The following is a 12,542-nucleotide window of genomic DNA, read 5'->3' on the forward strand; positions in this document are numbered from 1 at the left end:
ACTTCATATTTTGAAATGTATGCATTTTATTTATATTTGTATGCAAACTTACATGTGATTGTTTCCTCCTTTAATAGCTTCATAAACTAATTGTTTACAACTAATGTTTTTCCATTTGTATTTCTTCCTCCTTTCATAACCCCTAAACACTGTCACCCTGATACTAAATTACAAAAGGCTTTTTTTGGCCTTAATGAAATCTTCTCTGAATTTCAAGATTATTTATTAAAATTCCCAATTAAATTTTCTGGAGAGGGAAGACAGCTTGATATAGCCAGAAGATTGACCGTATTCCTCTAAAATCCAACCCATTTAAATGACTATTGAAAGCAGCAGCTGTGTTGTTGGCAGAGGAGACATCAGAGAACTAAAATGCTCATGGTGGTGATTTCCCTCCCTCCAGTGCAATTCATTACATACTGATCCAATTATTCCACAAAAAGCCTTTTTCTTAAATCATGGTCTCCTTTTCACTTCTGTTTGTTTCCCTCCAACCAAAACTATGCCAAGGATAGAATGCTCACTGCTTTGCAAATATTTCATGAGAAAATGCCATTTACACCCACAGTCTGCTCTTTCCTCTCTCCCCCTCTCCACTCCCCAAAACAGAAGGATTTGAAAGCTCTTGATTTCTGATACAATTTGTTGTTTTAAAAGCACAAATCAGAGAGGAGATGCATTTTAACCTTAAGATTTTACAAGAACTACAAAGGTGCATTTCACACAATGAAGGGATGGAGGAAAAAACTCGTAACTTATTTAGAAGTGAAAAATTTCTCAATGAGAGTTCCATATAAACATGAGTGTGGTGTCATGAAAAAAACTGAATAGTGACCTATTATTAAGGATAGAAAATAATATTAAACAAATCAATGTGTTTTCCAGATATTGTTTGTAACTTTCTACATTCTTTCAATATGCAAGTTATATCTAAACTGTATCAGTGTAAAATTAAGATCCTGCGATATCAATGAAGGCCTTGTACATGGCTTCAAATAGGATGGTTTGTGAGGCAAACAGCATCTCTTCTGTTCAGGCTTCAATTATGCGTTGGAGGGAAGGGGGCAGAATTATCTTCCCTCCTGCCCCACCACTTGCTTAGCTGGAATTAGGACACAAAACCAAGCTGTGCTTTTTGGGCATGTGAAGTTTTGGTCAAAACTAGCACAATCATTTTAAAACAGAACGAGGAGCGTAAAAATCTCAGAAACTAACTTTCACAAATGTTCGTGATTTCTTTGTTTTCATATATAATCTGTGTTGAGTCACTATGTGCCTGTCTTCAGTAATGGCCATTTCTGTCCTTAGGGTGCAAAATAAAACAAATCCTCAATGGACAATTTAAAAACAAAAACATCAATAATGTACTCCATTAGATAGATGGTTGTGTGTCACAGGGTGCTTTCCTCCCCCTCCCCCCCTCCCCCCCCCCCGCCAACTTAAAAAGGACAGATAGTATAAACTGCCAAATTAGTGTCACATTAAAAATTAAACATGGCTTCCTTCGCTCTTTTAACTGTAGTGTTTTCATTACTGTCTTAACACAAGTCAAGTCACTACTGGGTGTTTCATGTGTATGTTTTTACGAGTTGAAAGACAATTATTAGAAACCAAAACATGAGGCAACATTTTCTAACAGTAAATTTTACTAATGACAGCTAGTTAACAGGATTCTAGCAGAGCTGCTTTATAAGTGTAGGACTATATTTTGGCACATGCTGTTTAGGGATGCCCACCAGTAGTTGCAAGTGCACAGGGGGGAAGCTAATCTTCCAAATTCTGGCTCCCTCAAACCCAAAAAGAGACGACACCTCAAACACTCCTGTACAGCTGCAACTGAGAGAGCAGGGGCTACCAATCAAATGACAAACTACACATTTGTTAGTATATGTCACATGAGGACAAAGAACCCTGTGCAGAAGCTCACAGATATTCTAGCTCCTAGCAGGAATAATCTTGTTTCAATTAGCCTCCATACAGATTATAGCTGCACATTAGCACAGGTTTTGTAGTGTAGTAGTACACAGGTTTGGGGAGCGGTTAAATCACAATGACAAGAATATGGCCTATAATTAAGGCTGCGTGTCGGTCACAGAAGTCATGGATTCCGTTACTTGCCGTGACCTCTGCAGCAGCCGGTGCTGGCTGCCCCCAGCTCCCACCAGCATATCCCTACAGCTCCAAGGTGGAGGGACCAGGGGGCTCTGCATGCCACCCCCACAGTTCCCATTGGCTGCGGTTCCCAGCCACTGGGAGCTACGGAGCCAGCGCTTGCGGTGGGAGCAGCGTGTAGAGCCCCCTTGCCCCTTCCACCCCACCAGGAGCTGCAGGGACATGCTGGTCGAAGCCAGGTAGGGAACCTGCCAGCCCCACCAACCGCTCCCCAGCAGCAGCAGGGGTCCACGCCCTCCCCCCCACCCCAGCATGAGCAGGGGTCCCAGGCTGCATGCCACCGCCCACACCCCTCCCACCCCACCAGTTCCAGCGGGGATCCTGGGCTGCATGCTGTAGCCTGCCTCCCCCACAGCACCCGTGAGGGAGGGCAGGAGGAGTGTGGGGTGTGGTGGGGGCTCAGGGCAGGGAGTTGGAGTGTGGGGTGCAGGAGGGGTGTGGGGTACAGCAGGGGGTTGGGCTGCATGAGGGGTGCAGGGTACAGCAGGGGGTTGGGCTGCAGGAGGGGCTCGGGAGGCGGGCTCCGGCCCGACATGCACCGGGGGCAGGGCAGGCCGCCTGTCTGCCTGTCCCCGCACCGCTCCGGGAAGTGGCCGGAACCTAGGGGAGGAGGGGCACAGGGGTCTGTGGCTTGGTCTACACTAAACCCCCAAATCGAACTAAGGTACGCAACTTCAGCTACGTGAATAACGTAGCTGAAGTCGACGTACCTTAGTTCGAACTTACCGCCGTCCAGACCCGGCAGGCAGGCTCCCCCGTCGACTCCGCGTACTCCTCGCGGCGAGCAGGATTACCGGAGTCGACGGGGAGCACTTCTGAGTTCGATTTATCGCGTCCAGACTAGGCGCGATAAATCGAACCCAGAAGTTCGATTGCCTGCCGCCGAACCAGCGCGGTAAGTATAGACAAGCCCTGTGTGTTGCTGTTGCTTCAGGCACCACCCCCAGCAGCTCCCACTGACCGGGAACGGGGAACTGCGGCCAATGGGAGCTGCTGGGGGCGCTGCCTGAAGCAACAGCAACACACAGAGCCCTGTGCCCCCTCTTCCCCACGTTCCGGCCGCTTCCCGGAGCAGGAGGGGGCAGGGCAGGCAGGGAGCCTGCCCTTCCCCCGGTGCGTGTCGGGCTGGAGCCACTCTAGGTAAACGCTGGGAGGGGACCGCAGAAAACAACCCCGCGGGCCGCATGCGGCCCCCGGGCCGTGTGTTTGAGACCCCTGATCTAGAGCTTCCCAATTCCCAGGAATACCTAAGAGAAACTGCTTCTTATCCCCTTGCACGTCTACAACATGTCTTTAGTATAATCCTGTTGTTTCTTTAAACCGAAAAAAATGTCCTGGCATATGATCAAGCTGGATGTCACTTTCTGCAGTCTGTGCATAAATAGGCATTTACAGAAGTTACCCAACTGTTAAGTGTTTTTCCCTGCCCTCACTGAGCTATGATGCATTTGAGGAAACATTCATTAATCCTCATTGCTAGAGCTTTAAATCAAAGCCATGAGACTTAAGCACCTTTCTCTCTACTAGCATAGACATCCATTACAATTTAAATACCACAGTTAAAAAGGTGTCTTGTAAACAAATATTTAAAATTTAGGTCTGGAAGTACCGATTGCTAAACAATACAAATTAAGCAGCAAGCCTGAACTTGCTTGTGTAAAGTACACCTCTACCCCGATATAACACTGTCCTCAGGAGCCAAAAAATCTTACCGCATTATAGGTGAAACCGCGTTGTATTGAACTTGCTTTGATCCACCGGAGTGCGCAGCCCCGCCCCCTCGGAGCACTGCTTTACCGCGTTATATCCGAATTCGTGTTATATCGGGTCGCATTATATCGGGGTAGAGGTGTACTGGACAATGAGGCAATACCAGCATTTGTCCATAATACTTGTCAGACTCCTTTACAAAGACATCAGAAAGTAAACAGTAAGTTATTGCTTCATAGGGCTGCATGTGTTTTCATTAGAAAATGGAAGGTACAGTACATCATTTGTTCCTATTAAGTGACAACCCTAATCATTACACAGTGACCAATGATGGCTGAATTTTTGGTGTTATCCACCACAGAAGAGCCTAAAAACCTCACCCCCTCTTTGTTCTTCCTTGTTTGGAATGGGGTGCAAGGATGAGAGTTTTCTGAGAACACCTTTTACCTCTTTCTAAAGAGTTCTCTATCAGTTAGCTTATTTCCTCTCTCACTCCAATAGTCAAAGCCTGAATGCAAGGCACAACCTGTTTATTCAAGTTGCATGCTTGGGAGGTTCACAAAGGTTGACAAAGAATGGGCAGTAGCTGCTCCAGCTGTTACTTCCCCCTATGCTGGAAGGGGCTTTGGCTGTTGGATCCACATAGTCATGGATCACCATCCTTGGACTATCCCCAAAGAACTCCTTCACATGGGAATGCAGGGAGACCTTGTGGAACTGTGCTTCTCTACCCAGGGGTGCCGATCCTCTGTGTAGGCTCCTCCCACGTGCAATCACACTAGTTCTGCAGCTATCAAGGCTTACTGAGCCCACAGAGAAGAGAGAACATGGTTTGCCCCAGGTGAGCAATATCAGAATAGGCATAGAAGGAGAAGGAATGTGGTATAGTAGTTAGAAAGGGGGTTCTCAAACTTTTTCCACAGTATAACCACATCGCAAAAGACACCTCCCACTTACAACTGCACAATTTCCCTGTGGCAGCTACAGCAATTGTTTATATGGCCATGTAAGATGAGGAAAGTATGCATGTATTTTAGCTGTTTTTATTACATTTTTTGAAAAAGAAAAATGGGTTTCCTTTTATTCTTCATTTCACTTCATTTCTGGTCCTCCTCTCCCCTGTACATGCTTCCCTGACCTTTAGAGTATGTCTACATTAAATCTGGGAGCAAACTACTGAGCCCAGCCCCTGGATTTAAGAGCCTGACCTCCAACCTTAGTTGCAACATCAAAGCAGTATCTACACAGCTATTTTTAGCATACCAGGGCAAGCCCCACTGAGTCTGTGGCCCTGGGTGGGGAGGGTTACTCCCAGATACACTATTGACAGACTCTTCCCTGGACATGCTGCCCAGACACCTGGTCCTTTTCTCCAGATACCCCCCAGCATAATGGGCATAGGGATGTCTCCTTTCCTGCTCCCCACTGATAGCTCATCTCAGAGAATAGTTCTTGGATTTTCTCCTCCTCTTACACAGGAACAGTCCCTAGAAGTAGTAGTCACCGTGTGTCCTGCTTTTCCGGGCATTTTGACTCTTCTTTGCAATGTCTAAGGCAGCAACAAGGATTGAACCTGTGCCTTAACCACCTGTAAAAGCAGCTGGAAACCTTCAACTCAATCCGAAGTCAATGTTGGCTGCAGACACTCAGTACCTCTGAAAAATCAGGCCTCAAATTGGCCACCCAAAAACTGAAGCAACCAAAATTGGAGACTTTTGATTATTAAACCATCTGTAAAGGGAACACAATATTGATATACCTCAAAGGACTTTTGTGAAGCTTATTTTTTGTAAAGCACTTTGATATCCTCCTAAAGGAGGAGCGAGCTACAGAGTTCAAAATATTACTATCAAATCCACAAGTGATGCCCAATCACTGAAGAAATTATAGTTTAGTCTTTCCCCATTGTGACGGGTTCAGTCACAGAGACCCCCTTAGGACTATTACCTGATGTGCTGAAACTACCACTGAGCTTGTTTTCCCTGTCAGCTTGGGACTCCAGAACCCTGCCTTGTTGAGCCAGACACGCTAGTCTGCTGCAACACAGACCCAGGTCTGGTCCACGCCCCCAAAGCTGCATACTTTAACCAAAAACTGCTCAGCAAGTCACCTATCTCCAGCACCCAGACACCCAGTTCCCAATGGGATCCAAACCCCAAATAAATCTGTTTTAGTCTGTATAAAGCTTATATGGGGTAAACTCATAAATTGTCCACCCTCTATAACTCTGATAGAGAGATATGCACAGCCATTTGCTCCCCCAGGTATTAATCACTTACTCTGGGTTAATTAATAAACAAAAGTGATTTTATTAAGTATAAAAAATAGGATTTAAGTGGCTTCAAGTAATAACAGACAGAACAAAGTAAGTTACCAAGCAAAATAAAACAAAAGACGCAAGTCTAAGCCTAATACATTTAAGAAACTGAATACAGGTAAATCTCACCCTCAGAGATGTTCCAATAAGCTTCTTTCACAGACTAGACTCCTTCTTAGTCTGGGCCCAATCCTTTCCCTTGGTACAATCCTTTAGTTCCAGCTCAGGTGGTAATTAGGGGATTTCTCATGACTGGCAGCCCCCTTGTTCTGCTCCACCCCCTTTTATAGCTTTGGCCCAAGGTGGGAATCCTTTGTCTCTCTGGGTTCATAGGCGCCAACTTTCCCTGGCGCTGGTGGGTGCTTGTGCCCCCACATCCCGGCCCCGCCCTGACTCCACCCTTTCCCCACCCCTGCCCCAAAGTCCCCGCCCCAACTCCACCCCTTCCCCGCCCCTATTGGACCCCTTCCCCAAATCCCCACCCCAGCCATGCCTCTTCCCACGGTCCCCCTCTTCCCCCTCCCTCCCAGCGCTTGCCGCGCTAAACAGCTGTTTCGTGGTGCAAGAGCTGGGAGCTAGGGGAAAAAGCGGGCACACAGCACGCTCAGGGGAGGGGGAGGAGGAGGAGGCGGAGGCAAGGTGGGGCGGGGCGGGGAGGGGAGCTGCCACTGGGACAATGATGAGCAACCTCGCCATCTTTCAGAAAGGTAAGATAGTTTATAGTCAGAGCACAAGAGTGCAACTCAGGAAAACTGAGATCTAGTCTCAGCTCAGAAGAATAATTACTATTTGAACAGCACCTTGAAAAATAAAAATATAGAGCACTATATTAAAAATAAAATTACATTTAAGAACCACACTTATTTTATGTTTTCAAAAGGCATAAGCACTTGCAGATGTGGTGTCATTTTTCTTTTTGTTAAATGAGGGCATAAAGTATGTTATGTGGATATTGAGTGTTTTCTCCCTTGTGTCATTTAACTTCTCTTCAGGTTTATGTATCACGTTACAAACAGTATAAGCTACCAAGGGAGAAAAAATATCATATCATACTTTTCCCCATCTCTTAAATTAAAAAAAGATGAAGGGAACATTAACACAAACATATTAAGAGTAATAAATATTGTGGTTTAGATTCTACTGTGGATGGCAACTGTTCACAGTTTAACAAATGCAAGTCAGGAAAGGAACACAACGGAGAGTGTTTTTCAAATAACAAGTTTACACTTCCTAGCAACTGTCATCCAAGGTTTTTACAGCACTTTACATAAGCATTATCTAATTAAGGGTATGTCTACACTTGGAGCTTGGGGGAGGCGATTCCTAGCTTGAGGAGACACCGGAGATAGCTTTCATCGAGCTAGCACAGGGGTGGGAAAACTTTTTGGCCTGAGGGTCACATCAGGATATGGAAATTGTATGGCGGGCCATGAATGTTCATGAAATTGGGGGTGGGGTGCAGGAGGGGGTGAGGGCTCCGGCTGGGGGTGCGGGCTCTGGGGTGGAGCCAGAAATGAGGAGTTTAGAGTGAGGGAGGGGGCTCCAGGCTAGGACAGGGGGTTGGGGCATGGGGGAGGGCTCTGGCTGAGGGTGCGGGCTCTGGGATGGGGCAGGGCTGGCTCTAGGCACCAGTTTCAAGGGGCGGCACTCACTCCGGCTTTTTTTTTTTTTTTGCTTGTGGCGGCAAAAAACCTGGAGCCGGCCCTGGGCTGAGGATGAAGGGTTTGGGGTGCAGGAGAATATTCCAGGCTGGGACCGAGGGGTTCGGAGGATGGGAGGGGGATCAGGGCTGGGGCAGGGAGTTGAGGTGCAGGGGTGTGTGTGTGTGTGAGGGTTCCAGCTGGGGGTGCAGGCTCTGGGGTGGGGCTGGAGATGAGGGGTTTGGGGTGCAGGAGGGTGCTCCGGGCCAGCACCGAGGGGCTCAGAGGGCAGGAGGGGGATTGGGATGGGTCAGGGTGTTGGGGCATGGGGGGGGGGGGAGTGAGGGCTTTGCCTGGGGGTGCAGGCTTTGGGTGGGGCCGGGGTACAAGAGGGGGCTCCGGGCTGGGATTGAGGGGTTCAGAGAGCTGGGGGGGGAAAAATCAGGGCTGGGGACTGGGTCGCAGTGAGGCAGGCTCTGGGCAGTGCATACCTCAAGCACCTCCTGGAAGCATGTCCCAACTCTGGCTCCTACACAAAGGCACAGCCAGGTGGCTCTGGGCGCGCTGCCCTGTCCGCAGGTGCTGCCCCCATAGCTCCCATTGGCCTGGAGCCGCGGGGGCGGCACCTGTGGACAGGGCAATGCACAGAGCCGCCTGGCCACACCTCCGCGTATTACGTAGGAACCGGAGGGGGGTCATGCCGGCTGCTTCCTGGGAGCCGCGCAGAGCAGGGCAAGCCCCTGACTCCACTCCTTGGTGTGAGCTGAGGGCCGGATTAAAAGGTCTGACGAGCCGGATGTTTGATCAACCCTGTGCTAGCATGCTAAAAATAGTAAGCAAGTTACTCACACCTTCTTGTCAACTGTTTAAAATGGGCCACTCTCATTCCCACTACAAAAGTGATTTTTCCTCCCTTGGTATTCTGCTGTTAATTGAATTGTCTCGTTAGACTGACCTCCCACTTGGTAAGGCAACTCCCATCTTTTCATGTGCTGTATATTTATACCTGCTACTGTATTTTCCACTCCATGCATCTGATGAAGTGGGTTCTAGCCCACGAAAGCTTATGCCCAAATAAATTTGTTAGTCTCTAAGCTGCCACAAGGACTCTTCGTTGTTTTTGCTGATACAGACTAACATGGCTACCACTCTGACACCTTAAAATAGAATGTGGCTGTGGCAGAACAAGCAGCAGAAGGGGCTAGTCACCTTAAATTCATACCTAGCATCTCTGATGGGAATGCACTTGGGGCAGCTACCCCTCCTACAGCTCATGCTACTGCAGCTGCATTCTATTTTTAGCACGCTAGCTCCATGAAAGCTAGCATGAGTACGTCTCCTCACGCTAGGAATCACACACCCCAGATGGAAGTGTAGACACACCTTAAGTCTCACTTACTTCACAGGTGGTTTTGAAAGGGATACAGGAATATATAATAATATTATGAAGTGTAGCCATCTCTGGAGCACAACACAGCAACTGTTTAATACTACAGAACCTGAAATGAATACCACATACAAGGGTAACTGCAGGAGAAGGTTACAGAGGCAGATTATAAATTGAAAGAGTTGGAATTTGGCCTAGATACAGGGATGTATACCCCTACTCTTATCATTGCCATTGGATCTCTATAATGACTAGAAGTTGTTAGGAACTTGTTTTGACATCTCATCCGGAAGACAAGAAGGGACACAGCTTTTTTAGAGACAGTATTCTCAAGAAAGATGCCTGAAGGTAGAGTATTTTCATCATTCAGCTAATAAACCAAGCCCCTGCGATAACAGTTGGCACAACAAGACTTCACTGTAAGGAAATACAGTGATTGCAGGCAAACTTATAAAAGAAAGCTTTACTGTATGGCAGTGTTATTTAATTCCTTTAGTCGCTGATAATATCACTAAAATAAGGAAGCCGCTAGGAAACTGAATCTGTATGTACTCAGTGACAGAGTATTGATTTAAAACATGGAATTAAACACAAAGAACTTCATTCAAACAATATTAGGGGTCTGAAACTCACAAAAGCAAGCACATTTCTCCAGCATCCGCTTATGAACTACATATTACATGTGCTATAAAAATCCTAAAACCATTGGGGAAATTAGTGACAGAAATTCACTCACTGTCCCAAGTCCCTCAGAGCACCAACCCATCTTTAAACCCGTTCATTTTGCATTTCCTTGCTGCTGAATACAATGTTGTTCTTTTAAAAGCCAGACATTCCACTGGCTTGCAAGTAACACTAACAGGCACATGGCGCAGCACCAATATCCAAGGCTGTCTTTAGGCATATGCAGCATACACAGCTGCATAGGGCACCATGTGCCCTAGGCAGCTGCGTGCTGCATATGTGGCAGCATCAGCTCCGGTGACCAGTCCTATGCCTCAGCCTGCGGGGGAGAGGGGGGGTACCAGGTACATTCAGTGACTACACAAGGCCACTTTATGGTACATTTTAAACTCTCCTTTATTTGTAATATTGTTTTAGAAGTATGAAGAGTACTTCATTGCCCTAGCCAATGCTGAATTTATGTGGCAAACTTTCATCAGTGGAGATAAAGAGGACATAGTGGGTTGTATTTATCAATGCTTATGCAAAAGCATCCTAGCTATAAAGCCAACTACATTGATAACAGTTCTACGCAAGAAAATGTTTCTTATTGTATGGTTATAAAGATGAGAGGAAACCGAAGTCAGTGTTCACAGCAAGGCACACAGAAAAGAAGCTCCTTCCCGCCCCATTTAATTGTTGGAGAGGTCACTTTTAAGGGGGGAAAACAACACTGACAAATGAGGCATATCTCATCAAATTTTAACTTTTAAAGTAGAAGCAAAGGTCACTTAAAACCCATTTTAGAGAAAAGGGCAGATGTAGAAGACCTTTTGCTTTTACTGTCTTCACAATTCCTCAGCTGCCAAAATGCCCTACTTTGATTACAGATCTTCAGTAGAAACCTTTGACTGGGCTTTCTCCTCTTTAGGAGCAGAGTGATAGCTGCCTTCAACACCCAGCCACTCAGGAGAAAGAGTAAGTGGACTCTTAATGGCTTAATTTCCCTATCTGTGGGAAGGCATGTTGGACTGACTCCATCTCCCATTCCATTTGCAAGTAAGGGCAAAGTTTCTTTGCTCAGTGAGCCCACAGATAGACTCCCAACCCCAATTATATTAGGAACTAATATGAGAATATATTAAGAGTACTACATTAAAGCAGCTCTGCCAAGGGTCAGATCTGGGAACTATAACCCAGACAACACTCTATCAGTTCTAAATTCCTTCATATTTAAATCTTTCCCTTAACAATAATTAAAGTGTGGCTCTATTCTGAATAGGGACCTTGTAAAAAGGCATCCTGGATTCTTTGTTTACCATCTATCTATATCAAGTGTTCAATTCAAACATAAAAAGATTAAGAGTCAGATTCTCTGGTGCATTCCTGCCCATCGACAATGCTCTGATAGTGCAAACACCCTGGAAAGTAGTGGCATGTGGCCAGTTGACCCAGCTCTTGCTCCACCTCACCACTTACCCCCATTGATTTAGATAAGTACAGTACACTTATAAAGTTTAGACAGTACGCTTATAAAGTTTATGGACAATACCAGGAGGGATTGCAGGTGCTTTGGAAGATAGGATTAATATTAAAAATGATCTAGACAAACTGGAGAAATGTTCTGAAGTAAACAGGATGAAATTCAACAAGGGCAAATGCAAAGTATTCCACTTAGGAAGGAACCTCCAGTTGCACACATACAAAATGGGAAATGACTGCCTAGGAAGGAGTACTGCAGAAAGGGATCTGGGGGTCATATTGAATCACAAGCTAAATATGAGTCAAGAGTGTAACACTGGCAAAAAAAGCAAACATCATTCTGGGATGTATTAACAGGAGTGTTGTAAGAAAGACACAAGAAGTAATTCTTCCGCTTTACTCAGGCCTCACCTGGAATAGTGTGTCCAGTTCTGGGTGCCACATTTCAGGAAAGATGTGGACAAATTGGAGAAAGTCCAGAGAAGAGCAACAAAAATTATTAAAGCCCTAGAAAACATGACCTATGAGGGAATATTGAAAAAATTGGGTTTGTTTAGTCTGGAGAACAGAAAACTAAGAGGGGACATAACAGTTTTCAAGCACATAAAAGGTTGTTACAAGGAGGAGGGAGATAAATTGTTCTCCTTAACTTCTGAGGACAAGAAACAATGGGCTTAAATTGCAGCAAGGACAGTTTGGGTTGGACATTACGAAAAACTTCCTAGCTGTCAGGGTGGTTAACTACTGGAATAAATTGCCTAAGGAGGTTGTGCAATCTCTGTCATTGTCTAACCTGCTCTTAAAAATTTCCAAACACATGTCAGGAATGGTCTAGATCAGGGGTTACATTTCAGGGTGGGGGGAGAACCTTAGGACTCATGGCTTCAGCCAAAGGGGGAGGGAGGCCTCAGAGTTCTGGACTTCAGCCACTGAGTGAGAGGTGACAGGGCTGTGGGGAGGAGCTGAGAGCTTCAGTCCCACGGGGTGCTGGGGGCAGAGGGGAGCTCAGGGCTCCAGCCTCACAGGGTGCCAGGGCTGGGGGGAGCTAAGGCTTCTGCCCTGCAGGGTGCTGGGACTCTGGGCTTTAGACTCACAAGAGCACCAGGGCTCTGGGCTTCAGCCCCATGGTATGCTCCCAGCTTCAGCCCCTCTGAGATGCCAGGGCTCAGGG

The 12,542-nt window shown here is 46.5% G+C and overlaps 1 protein-coding gene across 14 annotated transcripts in view; it reads right to left on the reverse strand.

The window, feature by feature from the left end:
* STARD9 (StAR related lipid transfer domain containing 9) overlaps positions 1 to 12,542 on the reverse strand; it is a 177,332-nt gene that overhangs the window by 131,534 nt on the left and 33,256 nt on the right. For 4 of the 14 annotated variants that reach the window (XM_065595320.1, XM_065595321.1, XM_065595318.1 and 1 more), the window contains one exon: positions 11,783 to 11,892. The exons of the other annotated variants lie outside the window; for them this stretch is intronic. In XM_065595320.1, coding sequence (XP_065451392.1) covers positions 11,783 to 11,815 — 33 coding nt within the window. In that variant the 5' untranslated portion in view covers positions 11,816 to 11,892. The remainder of the gene's footprint in view (positions 1 to 11,782; positions 11,893 to 12,542) is intronic. 14 annotated transcript variants of the gene reach the window in all.

The sequence above is a fragment of the Chrysemys picta genome, chromosome 4 (genome assembly GCF_011386835.1).
Source record: "Chrysemys picta bellii isolate R12L10 chromosome 4, ASM1138683v2, whole genome shotgun sequence".
Classification (NCBI taxonomy): domain Eukaryota; kingdom Metazoa; phylum Chordata; order Testudines; family Emydidae; genus Chrysemys; species Chrysemys picta.